At 41.2% G+C, this 19,370-nt stretch overlaps 1 protein-coding gene across 1 annotated transcript in view; it reads right to left on the bottom strand.

Moving 5' to 3' along the window:
- The window catches only part of C7 (complement C7), a 413,756-nt gene that overhangs the window by 244,712 nt on the left and 149,674 nt on the right, over positions 1–19,370 (bottom strand). Inside the window, exon 9 of the mRNA XM_086960581.1 lies at positions 8,322–8,435. Coding sequence (XP_086816707.1) covers positions 8,322–8,435 — 114 coding nt within the window. The remainder of the gene's footprint in view (positions 1–8,321; positions 8,436–19,370) is intronic.

Genomic DNA, 19,370 nt, shown 5'->3' with positions numbered 1-19,370 from the left:
CCAGCATGATCCCCTACAGTACACAAACACCACTGCACTACCCTAAACCCTAAAACACTACCCTTACACGACACAAACACCACTGCACTACTATAAACCCTAAAACACTACCCCCAGCATGACCCCTACACTACACAAACACCTCTGCACTACTGTAAACCCGAAACACCACCCCAGCACTACCCCATACACTACCCAAACACCACTGCACTAACCTAACCCCTTCCCTGCTAGATACATTCCCCACTGTGCTGGGGGGGGGGGGGGGGGGGCGCGCGCAGCATCCCCATGCTCATGACGAGCTCAGCTCGTCATGAGCTACAGTGCTCCTGTGCTCATGACGAGCTGAGCTCGTCACGGCCACACCGTTTCTTCAGAACGTTCAGCACAGCAGGGAAATTAGCCCAGCGTGCGAGCGTTCTAAAGCACAGGAGCACTGTAGCTCATGACGTGCTGAGCTCGTCATGAGCATGCATGGGGCTAAACACTAAAACACTACCCCCAGCATGACCCCCTACACTACACAAATACCACTGCACTACCGGGAACCCTAAAACACTACCCCCAGCATGACCCCCTACACTACCCAAACACCACTGCACTACCCTAATCCCTAAAACACTACCCCCAGCACGACTCCCTACACTACACAAACACCACAGGACTACCTTAAACACTAACCCCAGCATGACTCCCTACAGTATCCAAACACCACTGCACTACATTAATCCCTAAAACTACCCCCAGCATTACCTCCCACATTACACAAACACCACAGCACTACCTAAAACACTGAAACACTACCCCCAGCATGACCCCATACACTACCCAAACACCACTGCACTACCCTAAACCCTAAAACACTACCCCCTACACTACACAAACATGAGTGGCAGTGTGTAACAGGATGTATAGGTGTATGAGTACATATGATGAGTGAGTACATGTATGAGTGACTGTATAGGGACTGTTGGTGAATGAGTGGATGTGTGTGTAGATCTTGGAATTACTGAATAGGCGTGTTGTGTCTGGTATTGGTATGTCCATTGTTTTGAAAATGTTAATTTGTATTTTTGAGTGTGTGTATCAAAGGTTATATTAGGGTTAGAGGAGGTCTGCCATACTATCACAAGAATGATGTCATCAGTGATGTAATTTGAGATGTCATCAGTGATGTCATGAGTGATGTCACTGACCATGTCATGAGTGATGTAATATGTGACGTCATCAGCTGTGCATTGTGGTCGCGTGAGTTATAGTTAGCTGAACTAACTATGATGGGGGAATTGAAATTCCAATGGAAATGAACATGGGAAAAACGCATTTTGGGACCCCCCTTATTTCTTGGCCGTGCTTGATGAATCACCCCAAAACATTCAAGACAGGAGCTGACCGGGGCGGGCCACTAGTTTTGAAAATTTCGCAAAGATTCATCAAACTATGCCAAAGTTTTGGGGAAACAAAAAACGCAATTTGAATAGAAACGAGGTTCTAACAGTAACTACCCACTGGCGACCGTTATATACGAGCATTGAGCATGTGGCAGGATTGAATGCTATGCGTCACTTCTTGGACACACAGCATATCTCGCTGCACCAGCATTCTAGAATGTTATTTGAAATGGGTAGATTATGTCTAGAAAATAATTGTTTCAGGTATGGGAATGAAACCTACAAACAGGTCCGTGGAACAGCCATGGGCACCTGCTTTGCCCTCAGCGGTGCTAATTTGCATATGGGCTGGTGGGAGGAGCAGGTGCTCAGGGTGGATTACACAAAGGAATGGAATAAAAATGTGGTGTTTTGGAAGAGGTTCATAGACTACCTTTTTGTGGTCTGTGAAGGATCAGTGGAGTCTGCTAAATGTTTTGTAAGTCAACTCAAGAATAGCACATTAAATTTAAAATTTACAGACACAATCAGCAGGTCCCAAGTAACATTTCTAGACCTTGAGATATTTGTGAAGAATATTGTATTGCACACACGAACATTTAGAAAAACCACCGCAGGCAACACAATCTTGCATGCGAACAGCCACCATCCAACAAAACTCAAAATGAGCATCCCTTATGCTGAGCATCTCAGGATGAACTATATTGTAGTGAGAGGCAAGCTCTAAAGGATGCCCAAATCAGCCTCAACAGGAGATTTGAGGCAAGGGGCTATAAAGGCCATGTTTTAGAAAAAGCATTGCAAAAGGTTGAAGGAATCAAGAGAGATGTACTATTAAAACCTAAAGAGCGAAAGGAGGAACTGAAGAAGGAGGAAAGTGAGGAAATAAGGTTAATTACAGGTTACAGTGCCTAGAGAAGGAGGGTATGCAGTTCCTTAAATATGTGTAGAGAGAGATACAGAATATTATGTTGTCACTGGGGGACAGCCAATCATTTGTAGGAGAGGAAATGCTCCTGTCAAAACTAAGGCCCTCACACACCTAACCAGTTAGGTGTCATGCTTCATCATATGGGTCTGCTCCTTGTAGGGTCAGCCTGCACTACCCGAAGGGCACCCATAGTGGGGCTCTTTAATGGAGAGCTTTTGTTCTTGCCGTTAGGTGAAGTGTGGATAAGGGGCCTAAGGGAGTGTAGATGTGATGAAGTCAAAAGTGGGTTAAAACAGGTTGGGGAGTCCAAGAAGTGGCTTTATGCAAGATGGCTCTCCCCCTGGATTAAAAAGAAAGAGTGGCAACTAGTGCCACCATGCTCTGTGGAATGTCATGGTCCTTTCCTCTCCGAATTCCCTAACATGGATCTTAGTACATCTTTGGAGCTTTTGTCAGGCTTGAAATCCGGCTCTCCTTTAGATCCATGTCCGGCTAAATATTTGGGAAAAGTGGCATCCGCCATTAACATCTTGGTGAACCCCCTGCTGAATACATCTTTATCGACAGGGGTGGTGCCGCAGGCATGGAAGCGTGCCATGATTCTATCTCTGCTCAAGAAACCCACCTTGGACCCCCTCATACATGCCAATTACAGGCCAATCTCCCTTCTCCCTGCTCTGGCGAAAGTGGCCGAGCGATACGTGCACAGGACAATTTCCAGTTTCATCGAAGGAAACGACCTGTTGCACGCCTCGCAGTCCGGCTTCCGCGCTAATTTTAGCACGGAGTCGGCCCTGCTTGAGGTCACCGATGCCATCAGGGAAGTACTCGACTCTGGGGGAAAGGCCGTGTTAGTCATGCTTGACTTGTCGGCGGCTTTCGACACCGTTCCTCATGAGGTCCTCCTTGCAAGACTCTGGGAGTGTGGCCTTCGCGGAACGGTGTGGAATTGGCTAAAATCCTTTCTGGCCGACCGCCGACAAACGATCTGGGCGCCTCCCTTTTCCGCTGATATGGCTCCGCTAGAGGTGGGAGTCCCACAGGGCTCCATTCTCAGCCCTATGCTGTTTAACATCTTTATGGCCCCTCTGGCGGAAGTCGCGGAATCATTTGGCGCCCAGATCGTGTCATATGCTGATGATACCCAACTCCTGTTCACATGTGATAGGGGTGGGTTTTTCAATGGCAGACAGATCAGGGATTGCCTGGGTGCGGTGTTTGAGTGGTTTAGATGTCATGGCTTAAAATGCAACTCAGACAAGTCAGAGCTTCTCTTTTTCGGTTGCGCCCCTGAACCCGATTGGAAATCTTGGTGGCCACAAGATATGTTTCCTCCTGACAAGGTCTCTTTTAAGGCCAAGAATTTGGGAGTGATAGTAGATTGTGAACTATCCTTTAGACCTCACATCCTGTCTCTTGTTGGGAAATGCTTCGGCATTTTACGGATGTTGAGGAAATTTCTTCCTCTACTTTCACTTAACCACAGGAAAACAGTTGTTCAGGCATTGATCGGTTCACGACTGGACTACGCAAATGCTCTCTTTTTGGGTCTTCCAAAATATCTTATGACCCGTTTGCAAGTTGTCCAGAACTCGGCAGCCCGTACCATCTTTGGACTCCCGAGGAGAGCTGGTGCCACTGCCTTACTGAACACTCTACATTGGCTACCCATCGCTAAGCGAATTACTTTCAAATGCCTGACTGTGGCCTTTAAGGCCCTTCATGGTATTGGCCCCAAGTATATCGGGAAACGTCTTTCCCGGTATGCACCGAGCAGGACTCTCAGGTCATCTGGTCTGTCTATGATGACTGTTCCTGTAATTCGTCGCGCACGATTGGGAGGTCTGTCTTTCCGCTATTTAACACCTAAAGTTTGGAACAACCTACCACTGTCCTTGAGACAGACTCCCTGTCTTCTTGACTTTAGAAAGGACCTGAAAACATGGCTTTTTATGAAATAGACCCTTTTCTTTCTCTGCTTTTTTTCTGTTGTGTGACTGCCGTTTTATGCTGTTATTCTTTGCTAAAGCGCCGGGATGCTCCCTGGAGTAGCCGTGCGCTATAAAAGAAATAAAGTAACATAACATAACATAACAACTATCTGTAGTTATGATACAGGAAAAAGGTGCTCTATCCTGAATGGGTCAACATGTTTCTTGCCTTATTAGTCAGGGGGATCTGTGGCAAATCATCAGGACCTAATGAAAAATTATCTACACAACGTTGAAGGTGGGGAACCTACCTACCACGGGTAAAACTGTGGGATGACTGCCCACAGCTGTCGAGGAGGACCTAAAAACAAAGCAAAATGTTAAAGGCTGAGTGGGCCCTCCTGGGATCTGCAGGTCGCACATAGAAGCCAGCAGTGACTTATATGAGGTTTATTAACTGACTATCTCACTAATAAGGTAATGATGTTACATCCTGTGCAAATTAATCCATCTCGCCCCACTGACATTTTCGGAGGATCTGTACCATCCACTCCGCCTCCGAAAGAGAATGAAGAAAAAAAATGTGCACTTAGTGACTTACTCGCCAAGTTCTCCACGTCTATCCATGGCCAGCTGTTCCAATCTAGTTTTTTAAACTGTGCATTCTGGGACTTGTAGTCTTATTCAGCCCAGTATAAAACCTGGACTACAAGTAACAGGATGCAAAGAAAATCTTTGACTGGAGCAGTTAGTCAGGCACAGTTCTTAGAAACTTGGCAGCTATGTTAATTCATCACCGCAGCACCAAAAAGTTGCACCTAAGATGCGCATGGCTGTCCCTCAACACACCATCTCTCGGGCAAGGAGCCTGGGTCATGTGGCAAGTCACCCAATGAGTTCTCAGCCTAACAAAGGTATCGACGTACATAGAACACAGCTCCAAAGCTTCCTGTAATACGGGATAGAAACCCAACGGTCTCAGGCACACAGTAACTGCACCTCTGACCCTGACCCTGACCCCAATAAGTACCCCTTTCACCCTCAGGAGGCGGCTGCGGGAAGGTGAGACCTCTGTGGAGGGCATGTTTAAGTGAGTGTGGAAGAGGGTCTCCCTTCAGGGGAGGGGGCGCAATGGTTCCCTCAAGAGCATCTTATGAATAAGGCAGCAGGTTTCCCTACAGTGAACTGAATTCATGCATACAGAATGCGTATTCCAGACATTCAATAAATGTTTTAGATAAAACCAGTAGGGTGCTCTAATAGCGCTATGTGAGCCAGTGTATTACTTGTGGCGCTCTCATAGCGCTATGTGAGCCAGTGCATTATTTGCATGTAAAGGCTTTCAGTTTTCCATTTTTACTGATTTTACAGGCAGAAAGAATACATTTTCTGACTGTTTTTACTTTTAAAAGCGCAACATTTTGGCAAATTGTGCTCCTTGTAAGCGACTCGCCTAGTTGTCCTTCATGAATTCCAGAACAACTGGTAAGCAGATAGACACCATGGAGATCTAAAAATGGCATCAGATTTACTTAAATACAGGCATATGTTAACATAAATTTGTATATAATGCTAATTTTACCTGTCAGTGAAGTGCTTTGTTATATTTGGCTTCTTAGTTTCCTAAAATGCGCCAGGCATCAAAGTATGAGTGCATCTTTATCAGTTAAATAAATGTGGAAATACACCATTTTACGACTCCATTTCTTCTAAAAACATATATAAAATAAATATGGATATGTACCAATAAAACGGCACAAAAATAGAAATGGATAAATACAGGTGGAACTGTTAAAAAAATAAATACCATAAAACCGGGAGCCCTACTTGTATGTTTAAATTTGTTTGAGAGAAAGTAATCAGATTCACAGAATTTCTGTGTCACTATTGAGTTACAAGTCACTAAAACTTAAATAGGCAGCTGGGATCTGAAGTACCAATTTTAGTACTGCAGTTCCCAGCTGCCATTTTTGCTGTTGGTGTCATGCAAATGACAAGCAAACCACAAGTAGAGGGCAAGCTCCACTGTGTGAAGCTGAAACTCTTTTAATTAATTTAATTAATCTAGTAAAACTATTAAAAACTCAAAGAAATGACCAAAGGCCAAGCACTGAGTGGCAAACCATGGGCATTGGGCCTGCACTCAACCCCGAAGGCCATGTGCAGTGAGAATTGTGCACCTACGGTTAGGCGCTACGCCCACTGCTCTCTGGACATGGCTTAATGCTATGTACAGCAGAGTTTACCCCACATACACCTCTGCACCAAAACTTATATGGACATGGCCAAAGGCAGCGCACCCTGGGGTTCATAATTTCTTTTTCACTATTACTAAAAAACACAGTAAAGATGAGTGATGGCTCTGGCTCCAACTTGGCAAGCCACATAAACTTGCCAGTTATGGTTAACAAAGCAAACATCACACTCAGTACCTTTAAACATTTGTCATGCACGAAAGACTGACATTGCAAATCAAAAATAGTTAACAGTAGGACAATATAGCAAGTGGCCAAAGTTATGGCGTATGCTGTGTGCTTTCTTAACTATAACCACAGGTTTAAAGCAGAACTATTACTCACCTTTTCACTAAGTTTTTTTCACTGGCTGCCATGCAAGGGTCAGGCAGCACGTCACATTGTCGGATTTGGGTTGTACTTTTATTTCATATTGGCTGATTAGCCTGCTCCCTCTCATCCTTGTCGTGGAGAACCCACGGTACAAAATATATTTACTTGCTATTGAATATAACTGTCTCTCTGATGGTGACTGCGCTTCCGTGCGTGTCACAGCAGCAGGCTTGTTTTGACATCACGGCTGTAAACGGAAGGGCATCAAGTCACTGCCATGTTTCCAAAGGTGGGCTGGGCCGGCTGATGGTGCAAGATGTCTGTCAACGGTTTCACCCACATATAGCAAAAGAGAGACTTGAAGAAGGCTGTTGTGCACTCTTTTGCTCTTTTTAGGAATATGTAGCCAATTTCATGCACATTGTTGTGGTTGGCCAAATCATTTACTACAGCAGCAGCAAGCAAAGGTAAGTAGTCAGTTCATTAAGAATGTCTGCGTATTCTTTGTATCAGGGCCCTTGCCAAAAATACTCCCACTTGAACCCACTACCCTATTCGCTCACCCGTCAGCATACTGATATCTGTGCGTGCACCCTCAGATAGTGACCGATTAAGTCATTTAGGTGTCATAGACACAACCATGTTAGCCTCTCTTCTCACATGCTCTGAATTTTTACACTTACACACAGATTAGGGAAAAGCAGGGGAAATATTTTAACAAAATATAAACAGTTTTGTGAAATTAGCATTACAGGATAAAGAATGTATTGATTTTGTACAATAGAAATCTCTATTGAATAACAACAAGCTAATGGGATGTTCCATCTTCTTTCTTATATCACACAATGTCTTTTAGATGCCCCAATCTCTTGGTGTCTTTTTTTCTGCAGTGAGAAGTATTATGGTTTGGAACAAAGACGTGATGAAGTTCAGACAACCAGGTGGTGATGGCGGTAAGTTTGTAAAGGGAGCGGAGCTTCACTCATGGAAGCTGAGGCCAGATTGCTCTGAATTGATCTGACTGTGGTGTTGCCAACATCAGAGCACCTGAAGATGCTATGATGGAGTCTGGCGTTCCTTTGCGGTTGGGGCTGCACTTTCATGTTGGACACCACAGGTCACGCTGAGTGGGGCGTGCTGCCCAGAGAGCGGGGCTCTCATGCAGTAGGGCCAAAACAGAGTGATTGGCCCTCTTGGGCATACATTTATTGTTTTTGCAACAATTATTTTGCCTGCTTTTTATATGGTAACAAGTTCTTTCTGCCTGTTGGTGAGGTTACCCTGAGTCATCTGTGGTTGTTGCAAGAAGTTAGCACCATTAAATTCCGTGAGCAAATGTTACTTATAGTTATTGAAATGTCACTCATAATTACACTGAAAATGTCATACATAGCAAAACTGAAACCTTGTTTTTTTCACGTATAGTGTGCATCTCTATATAACATTTTAATACTAGTTCGACTATTTTAGTTACATTTTGTATAAAAAATGTGTCACCTACCTTCTGACCACTTCAATACTTCATTTAGCTTTTTGCACTCTTTAGTTGTTTTCTTCCAAAACAAAAACCCTGATGAAGATGAAGTACATTTTTGCATGTCTAGCACACTCATACCTAGAAAGAAATAGTTTTGTTGTTCAGTATGTCTGTTTAAAATATAAACACATGTTATACTCCTGGGCGTTTCTTCAGTATTCAGTTATCACATCAAAGAAAACACAGTAATGACGTAAATCAGTAAAAATCTAAATCTGGGTGCTATTAGGTTTTACATATGAATAAACATAATCAAATTATAGTTAGGTGAAAATGTCAGTTAACAAAAGATGTTTTAAGTTAGAAAATCCACAAAAATTCATCAGTTCTAGTTAACTGAAGAAACTATGGGCCAGATGCATCAAGACTTTTGCGACTCGCAAACGGCCTTTTAGCATGATTTGCTATGTATCAAATAATCGCAATTTAAGGAATCGCAAAAAATTGTGATTCCTTATTTTGCCATAGCATTTAAGGAATCACAATATTTGCGATTCCTTAAATGATATGTATGTAACTATTTGGAATTGCGAAATTGTGTTAAGAAATCGCAAATTACCACCAACTTGTAGTTGGTGGTAATTTGCAATTTCTTTTACAAATGCCCTATTTGGCATTTGTGAGGGTTGCATGTGACACACATACATGCCCATAGGGCATGTATGTGTGCCACATGCACACACATGTAAATTTCTGGGGTGCAGCAGGGTGTCTTTGAGACACCCCTGCACCCTTGAAATAATTCTCAAAATGCGACTAGCTAATTGCGAAATCGCAATTTGAGAATTATTGCACTACCATTCCTATGGGCCTCCTGGCCCATAGGAATGCATTGCAAATTATGCTTTATTTGCGAATTCGCAAAATGGGAATTCGCTATTAAAGAATAATAAGGAATCGCTAAAAAATATCGATTTTGTACATACATACCATTTTGCGCTTTCTAAATAGCGATTCGCAAAAAATCGCTATTTAGGAATCGCAAAATGGATGCTTGATGCATCTGGCCCTATAACCTGCACCACTGCCATGCAAGTATTGCTGACAATGATGTAATTTCAGAATTCATCAGTGATGTTATTTGCGATAACATTCAACATCCCATGAAAAATGTAGTATGTGAGGTCATAAGTCGTGCATGGTGAGGGTATGAGATAAATAAATATATATATATATATATATGTAAATCAAGTAATTGAATTCGATTTAAAGTACAAAAAACTGTATGCGTGAAGTGTTTATAATTTATGCACATTTCACTGTTCGAATTTACTTGTGTAACGAGTGGTAAAAATGCATGTTTAAATCATAATGTGCATACAAGTGGATTACATCTTTGTAAAAATCATACCACTCAAAGATGGCGCTGGTTAATGTCAGCACGCCAGTAGTCCTTCCTTTATTGTGAGGATTGTTTAAAAACATGCCGATGTCTAATGGTCACCGACATCGAGAAAGGCTGTGTGCCGAAACGCGAGGGCGTCTGTCTTGTCTTTGAATAAACAACCTTGGAAATATCAACCCCGTGAGTGTGGGTAATTCTTTGCCAAAACGGAAGAATTGGAGCGCAATATATATAAAAGGAAGGGAATCACCGGGTTGAGAGTGACGGGAGGTTTCTATAGAAACACGTAAACGTGAAAGGGAGGGTGACGTAACCCAAGAATGTGAAAGTGAAAGTATCTTTTCTATGTCAATTTTCTGATACGTCACCAGATGTTACCATGGGGATCATGCTTAAGAATGCAAAAACAAGCTAAAATGTGCCACAAAACAAGAGTGAAACACGCATGATGTAATGCAATGACAGAGGGGTATAAATGTAACCACAGTCTGTAAAGATGTTGTGAACAAGGCGGGTGCTTACCGCCGAAACGCGTCAAGCAGCCTAATGAGTGAATAAAACTTATTTGGGATCATCAATTTCACGGAGTCAGTGCCTTACTTTTATGCTGAAGTTTGGAGTGTTCCTGATATATATATATATATATAGATATATATATATATCTATTACCTACTGGCGGTTGCCAGTAGGTATATATAGTTAGGATTTTTTCTCTATGGGATTTTTGAAAATTCTATGTCTAATAACTTTGGCGTTTGTGGACGGAATTGGCTGAAATTTTCAGGAAAATGGAACATTTTGTTTCTGAGCAGCCCCTGACAATTCGGGGGGGTTTCATCAAGGGGGGGCCAAGAAAAAAGGGGGGTCCCAAAACACGTTTTTCCCATGTTAATTTCAATAGGGCGGTTGGCCTCACTTTTAGCTCGAACGGCTGAATGGATTTGCACGAAACTTGGCAAAATTGTAGGGACTGTTAGCCCGATGTGCCTTTGCTAGGTCTCAATATATGTGCTCCAGTGGATTTTGAGTAATTTAGGTTCAAAAAAAGATATATATCTGGGCGGAGCCTAACCACACATCTGATGTTGGCATCAGTGTTGGCAGCCATCTTGGGACCAATATACATGATAGCACCTCATTAAAAAGCATTGTAGTTAATAGAGGGTTTTAGGACTTTAGTTACATTATAAATCATTTGTTGATGGTACCATACTCGTTTTAGGAATTGTGGTGGGTTCTAAGGTGATTTTACCATGTGAAAAAACCTTCTGCTGTGATATCATGAATATTGTTTGAAAGAAAACTAATATCTCATGATTTTCCCACAGTGGTTTGGAAGGGGATCTATAAGCTAAACTGAAAGCATATTTTCTGTAAATTCACATTATCTTTCTCAGTCATGTGAAAATGAAGTCTGACATTCTCAGTAAAACATGTACATCCAACAAGGACAGAGACTGTCAGTTGATTCCTTTGTGTTCTACTGCAGCCTCCTAGAGTGTTCTAAAGAACAACTAGAGCGCTAACAGTCCTACTTATTACAAAGGTATGGCACACCTGAAGCCATCTTGATTGGAATAAAGTGGTAACTCTTAAAACATTTAATTTAAAAAGAAACAACATGAGGGGGTATATTTTGCCATAGAAAGTATGATTAGTGCTGCAGAATGAAAAATTAGGGCACATTTTGAGTGACTTCTCAAATCCTTTTCTATTTCATTAAAACATTCTGACATGCAGTCTCCCAAAATGGCCACCATAGACAAAAGAGCCCAAATGTAGCCCAAATATCACCCAGATGTAGACCAAGTATAGCCCAATGACAGAATGTCCCAGAGTGTTCTAAAGAACAACTAGAGCGCTAACAGTCCTACTTATTACAAAGGTATGGCACACCTGAAGCCATCTTGATTGGAATAAAGTGGTAACTCTTAAAACATTTAATTTAAAAAGAAACAACATGAGGGGGTATATTTTGCCATAGAAAGTATGATTAGTGCTGCAGAATGAAAAATTAGGGCACATTTTGAGTGACTTCTCAAATCCTTTTCTATTTCATTAAAACATTCTGACATGCAGTCTCCCAAAATGGCCACCAGAGACAAAAGAGCCCAAATGTAGCCCAAATATCACCCAGATGTAGCCCAAGTATAGCCCAATGACAGAATGTCCCAGAGTGTTCTAAAGAACAACTAGAGCGCTAACAGTCCTACTTATTACAAAGGTATAGCACACCTGGAGCCATCGTGATGGGAATAAAGTGGTAACTCTTAAAACATTTAATTTAAAAAGGAACAAAATGAGGGGGTATATTATGCAATAGAAGGTATTATTAGTGCTGCAGAAAGAAAAATTAGGGCACATTTTGAGTGACTTTTCAAATCCTCTTCTATTTCATTAAAAAATTCTGACATGCAGTCTCCCAAAATGGCCACTAGAGACAAAAGAGCCCAAATGTAGCCCAAATATCACCCAGGTGTAGCCCAAGTATAGCCCAATGACAGAATGTCCCAGAGTGTTCTAAAGAACAACTAGAGCGCTAACAGTCCTACTTATTACAAAGGTATGGCACACCTGAAGCCATCTTGATTGGAATAAAGTGGTAACTCTTAAAACATTTAATTTAAAAAGGAACAAAATGAGGGGGTATATTTTGCCATATGAATTATGATTAGTGCTGCAGAAAGAAAAATTAGGGCACATTTTGAGTGACTTCTCAAACCCTCTTCAATTTCATAAAAAAATTCTGACATACAGTCTCCCAAGATGGCCACCAGAGACAAAAGAGCCTAAATGTAGCCCAAATATCACCCAGATGTACCCCAAGTATAGCCCAATGACAGAATGTCCCAGAGTGTTCTAAAGAACAACTAGAGCGCTAACAGTCTTACTTATGACAAAAGTATGGCACACCAGAAGCCATCTTGATTGGAATGAAGTGGTAAGTCTGAAAACACTCAATTTAAAAAGGAACAACATGAGGGGGTTAATTTTGCCATAGAAAGTATGATTAGTGCTTCAGAAAGAAAAATTAGGGATCATTTTGAGTGACTTCTCAAATCCTCTTCTACTTCATTAAAAAAATTGTGACATGCAGACTGAAACATGCACTTTGAGTACCAGCAGCAGACGTCCCTGGTGAGCAGTAGCTTTACTACAGTGATCTAATGTGCAACTAGAGTGCTAACATTCAGAATTTATGGCAAATGTGTGACACATCTGAATGCCTTCTTGATGGAACCAAAGTAAACAAGCATTGAAAATGCAATAGATCTCGCCCTCGTTTAAGTTAAAGCCATTCTGTTTGTAATGAGGTGGCTTTTTAGCTTTGCTTTTATTAGTGTTTTTTCAACTTTCATGTAAATAACATGCATCTGTATGCATATAAGTATATGTATGCATGCATTTATGTTTGTATTTATATAGATATACAGATGATATATGTTTATATATGTATGTATATATATATATATATTCACTGAAAAAACCATAGGCTATAGACCATATATAGTTAGGAATTAGCATTTACAAAACCTTGAAAATTCACTGAAAAAACCATAGGTTATAGACCATATATAGTTAGGAATTAGCATTTACAAAACCTTGAAAATTCACTGAAAAAACCATAGGTTATAGACCATATATAGTTAGGAATTCGCATTTACAAAACCTTATTTTACTCACACAAAACCATTGAAATTCCATATATAGTTAGTTGCACTAACTATATATCGCGCACCCGCAATCCACTGCTGATGATGTCACATATTACATCATTCATGACATGGTCAGTGACATCACTGATGACATCACTGATGACATCTCAAATGACATCACTGATGACATCACTGATGACAACATCCAGTGACTGTATGTTTCTGTAAAGTTAAAATATGTCTTACATATTGAAGAATGAGTGGATGTATAAGTGTCTGGATGAAGGATTTAGTAGGTGCATGACTGACTGTATGAGTGAGTGATTGCATGTGTCTCACTGAGTGCATGGGTTAGTGACTAAACTGTCTTATTTTGTGCATCATTATGTCTGTTGTTCTGTAAACTGTTGCATGTGTTGATAAGTAGCTATATGAGTAACTATATGGGTTATTGATTGGTTGCCCAAGTATTTGTATGGGAGACTGAGTGTGTGTGTGGGTGGCTGGGAGGTGTATGACTCTGTGCATAGATGTGTGAGCAGTTGATTCACTAGATGTATGGTTTCAAAAGTGCATGTGGAAACAGCTGTATGGGCGGTTGACTGTGTGCATGAGTGTATTGGTGAGAGAATGGATATCTCAGTGCTACATGTCAAAGTAAGTACATATGTAAAACACAGTACATGTGAGAGTTGACATATATAAATAACTGTGCATAAGAGCCAGTGAATGTGTGAGTGGCTGTATGGATCATTGTGAACTTGTATCAGGGATTGTATAAGAGAGTAAATATGTGTTAGTATATGTTTGAATAAGTAAAGTTTGTATAACTGTATAGTTGAGGAAATGGAGGTGTGATTGATTCTTTGCATGACTGACTAGGTGTGTGAGTAACTCCATGGATGAGTGACAGTCTGTGAGTGTCTGTTTACACTGATTGTATCTAAGGTTATATTAGAGTCTGAAGAGGTTCATCGTATTATCACATGAATGATATCATCAGTGATGTGATCAGTAATGTCAAATGAGATGTCATCAGTGATGTCATTTGAGATGTCATCAGTGATGTCATTTGAGATGTCATCAGTGATGTCATCAGTGATGTCACTGACCATGTCATGAATGATGTAATATGTGACATCATCAGCAGTGGATTGCGGGTGCGCGATATATAGTTAGTGCAACTAACTATATATGGAATTTCAATGGTTTTGTGTGAGTAAAATAAGGTTTTGTAAATGCGAATTCCTAACTATATATGGTCTATAGCCTATGGTTTTTTCAGTGAATATATATATATATATATATATATATCTATATATATATATATATATATTCAGCTACAAACATCCTCCAGGACTCCGCCGCCTGTTACAGATTTGCAGCACTCACGGGGGTGGTTTTTCAAAACCTTAGGAATTCACTGAAAAAAACAGGTTTCAGGGGCGATGTAGTTAGCTGGACATTTCACTCATACAAAACCATGGAAATTCCCCCGTTATAGTTAGTTCAGCTGATTATAACTCGCGCGCCCGCAATGCACTGCTGATGCATCACATATTACATCACCCATGATATCTCAAATGACATCACTTATGACATCACTGATGACATCATTCAATGAATGTGTGTTTTTCTGAAAATTAAATATGTTTTATATATGTAGTTCTCAAGGTCTAGGGAAGAATAAATGGGTAAATAAGTGTCTAAATGGATGATTTTTTTAATGAAAAATTGATTGTATAACTGACTGATAAAGTGTATCTTAGTGAATACATGGGTTAGTGAGTAATGTTTAAATATATAAATATCTATATCAGTCTCTCACTTTGTGTATAAGTGGCTGAATTGGTTGGTGAGTAGCTACATGAGTGTCTGTATGGGTTATTACTTGGTTTTCGAGTATCAGTATGAGTGTCTGGTTCAGTGGGGGTATTACTTAGTGCATACATGCATGAATGAGTGAGGCACTATATGTATGTGTTGAAGACAGTATGTGTACAGGACTGTATGGGTGGATGAGTGTGTGTATGGGTGTGTTAGTGAGTGAATGACTGTCTCAATAGTGTCTTTAGAAGTAACTACATATGTTTTAAACTAGTATATGTGAGTATTGGTGTAAATAAGTGAGTATATGTGAGAGTGAGAGATTGGAAGAGTTCCTGTATGAATAAGTATGTGTTTCTATAAGTGATTGTTAAAAAGAGTAAGTATGTGTAAGTTTCTGTAGAAGTAAGTGTGGTGGTGTGTGTATAACTGTATATGCAAGTAAATGGATGTTTGATTCTTCATGAGCATGAGTGACTATGTGTGTGAGTAGCTCTATGGCTGAGTGGCAGTGTGTAACAGGATGCATAGGTGTAGGAGTACACTTGATGAGTGAGTACATGTGTGAGTGACTATATAGGACTGTTGGTGAATGAGTGGATGTGTTTGTAGATCTTAGAATTACTGAATAGGCTGTTGTAACTGGTATTGGTATGTCCGTTGTTTTGAAAATTGTAGTTTCTATTTTTGTATGCGTGTATCAAAGGTTATATTAGGGTGAGAGGAGGTCTGCCACTCTATCACAAGGATGATGTCATCAGTGAGGTCATTTGAGATGTCATGAGTGATGTCACTGATCATGTCATGAGTGATGTAATATGTGACGTCATCAGCAGTGCATTGCGGGCTCGCGAGTTATAGTTCCTGAACTAACTATAACGGGCGAATTTCTATGGTTTTGTACGAGTGAAATGTCTAGCTAACTATAACGCCACTGAAACCTATGGTTTTTTCAGAGAATTTCTAAGGTTTTTTAAATGCTAATTCCTAACTATAACGTGCCTGAAACCTATGTTTTTTTCTGTGAATTCCAAAGGTTTTTTTAAATGCTAATTTCTAACTATGCCTTCAGAGATAGGACATGTGAAGAAAAAAGAAAGAACGCACAGAAAGAAATAAAGAAATGCAGAAAGAAGCAACAGAAGTCCTCAAAGACCAAGAAAAGTGCAGGAAGAAGGAAAACGTGCAGAAAGAACAAACAGAAGGGCAGAAATAAGCCTTTTTGCAAAATCATCTTGTACCCTCAACTTTTTCAGACGGATACTGGTGGTAACTGAGTCTGACTAACCAGTCCTAGAGCCAGTGCTATGTTAAAATGCAGAATACAGTGAAAACACCTACATTCACTAAATCAGTGGTCCTGGCCAATGGTAGCCTGTATGCTGCTTTTGTTGGTATAAAATCAGCATTTGATCTTGTTACTCGTCACAAACCTTGGGTAATTCTGCAAGAGATGGGGATCCCTCCTAACTTACTCACATTATTTGTGATATTGCATGAGGAAAACTATGCAAAAATTTGCTGGGGTTCCCAGGGTATGGTTACCGGCCCATTTCCAGTAGAGAGAGGGGTACGCCAAGGTTGTGTGCTTGCGCCAACCTTATTCTCCCTATTTATTAATGGTATTGTTGATTACATGGAAGCAGAGTTCACCGATGCTCCGATACTAGCCGGCAGCAAAATTCCGATTTTAATGTTCGCAGATGACACATTGATTATCTCAACGACCCCGAGTGGTTTGCAGAAGGCTCTGAACATCTTTGAAGAGTTCTGCAACACTCACGGTGTGGAAGTCAACGTGTCAAAGACGAAATGCATGTCTTTTAACCCCTATAGAACTTTTAAAAGTATAATTGTAATGAATAATTGTCAACTGGAGCAAGTAAAGGCATTCATCTATTTGGGGTTCATTATTCAAAGTGACTTAAAATGGAAACAGCAAATTGAACTAGCAACTCTCAAGCATCGACAACAGTCTGGAGTACTAAACAGGGAGTTCAATACCTCATTGACATAGCCAATCAGCCCTGTGCTCCAGGTCTACAACATGAAGGTGGTCCATTCCGCACTTTATGGAGCAGAGATATGGGGGTACGAAAATCTAACTAACCTCACGACCACTGAAAACAGGTTCATGAGTAGCATGACACTGCTCCCACAAAGTACACCAGTGTGTCCGCTACTACATGACCTAGGTAGAAGACCCATGCCTGAGGTTGCCAAACTGCACCCTTTACTGTACTGGCATTGGCTTTGGACCACACCAGAACTAAACCACTATGCCGCGGGTTTTCTGGACATAATCAGGGCTGCTACATTCCACAAAATAAGTTGGTTGAGAGGAGTTTAGAGATGCCCTTGTAAGCATAGGTATGGGAACACTATGGGAAGAACCTGATAGAGCTAGCTTCAAAAAGATCCTGAAAGAAAAGTACTGGGAGATGATTACACAAAAAAATCTTAGCAATAGTGTGTTTTCTATGTTAACAGGAATATTTTTGGATGCTAAATTGTCACCAAATTTCAAAGCTTTTTGGGACATAATAGCAAAACCACACAATACAAAATTGTATTTCCAGTTTAGGTTTGGTAGATGGTCAAAGTTCAATGCCGATTTGTGTTCTCTATGCCAGACTAGAGTGGAGTCGGCAGCTCACCTGTTATACGTGTGCCCAGCCTATGCCGCTCCTCGGCTAGTTCCAATTTGTAAATTACTTGGAACAAGAAGGAGCGAAGAAGTAGGAAGAATTCTATGCACAAATACTTTTATTCCAATCATTATAGCAGTAGAAAAAGGTCCTAGGCTGGGCATGGACCATAAGGCCACAGTCGTTTTCCATATAACATTCTGCCTATTTATTTGCACCAGCATATGAAGTTTCATAACTAAACCTTGACCAAAAGTATTAGCCCCAGAATGCTGGCTCCAAATGTTAGGACAAAAAAATGGGAAAAACAAAAATGTTTTAATCTCTCCTTTCCTGAGTGTTTTAACGGTGTTTGCTCCTTAAAAAGGTGGATTTTTATGTTAGCAACTAACACTATTTTATCATTGTTTTATGGTTTTAAATACAATGTACTGAAGTTAAAATTGTACTTTAAGGTAGTCTAACAATCATGCTTATTTATTCTGTCTATTGATATCGATACATTTTATCAGTTATATGTTTTGTATTTAGCTTTTTTGACAAATTGTCGAAGAAAGCATGTTTGACTGACTGATCTACATACACTAGGGAACACTATGCGTTGGCGTCCCCCTGTGATTAGCATGACCTCCTCTGTAAGCCCCTAGTATATAATAGGGCAGGGGGATTAAAACTACCTCTTAAAACGCGCCACAGGAAGTATTTGCACCCGTCACCTCAGGCCCCGTCCCCTCCCTTCACAACTGTGCAAACACGCTCTGTGGCCATTTTAAGTTGGGAGATTAAGTCCCCTTGAATCCTGAGGGTCCCTAGGGTCCAACTAGCCCACTAGGTACCTCCATTAAGTGTCACAGAGCTGCGTTGTAGAGAGGTGTCAAAAGGGGCGTGGCATCAACACCTCTCTGCAACGCAGCTCCCTGGAGCACACTGGAGGTTCCCGGTGGTCTATTTGGCCCCCAGGGACCCTCAGGATTGAAGAGGAATTAATTCTCCAACTTAAAACGCGCCACAGGGCTTGTTTGCACACATGTCACCTCAGGCCCAGCCCCCTCCCTTCACCACTGTGCAAACGAACCCGTGGCGCATTTTAAGGGAATTGACTCCCCTTGAATCTTGAGGGTCCCTATGGTGCAGCTAGTCCACTAGGTACCTCCATTAAGCGTGACACAGCTGCGTTGTAGAGAGGTGTCAAAAGGGGCGTGGCATCAGAACACCTCTCAGCAACGCAGCTCCTGGAGCATACTGGAGGTTCCTGGTGGGCTAGTTGGCCCCCAGGGACCCCAGTATTCAAGTGGAATTAGTTCCCCATCTCCAAAGGCGCCGGGGCTGCATTTGCAGAGTGCTGAAAAGAGGGTGCCAGGCATCCGGCACTTAGCCGTTTTTTTTTATTTTGAGAAGGGGGATGTGTAGCACCCCCTTCTATTCCTAATTTATTGGCCCTTGTGACCCCATCCTCCAGGGCTTGACACCATTTTTATTTTTTCTATAAAAAAAATTTGGAAGGGGGAACCACTCCCAAGGCCATAATTGGCCCCGT

This window comes from Lissotriton vulgaris, chromosome 3_1 (assembly GCF_964263255.1).
Source record: "Lissotriton vulgaris chromosome 3_1, aLisVul1.2, whole genome shotgun sequence".
In the NCBI taxonomy this organism is placed as follows: Eukaryota; Metazoa; Chordata; class Amphibia; order Caudata; family Salamandridae; genus Lissotriton; species Lissotriton vulgaris.
Note: the sequence above shows the minus strand (reverse complement) of the source record. Positions and strands in the feature narration are given on the sequence as shown.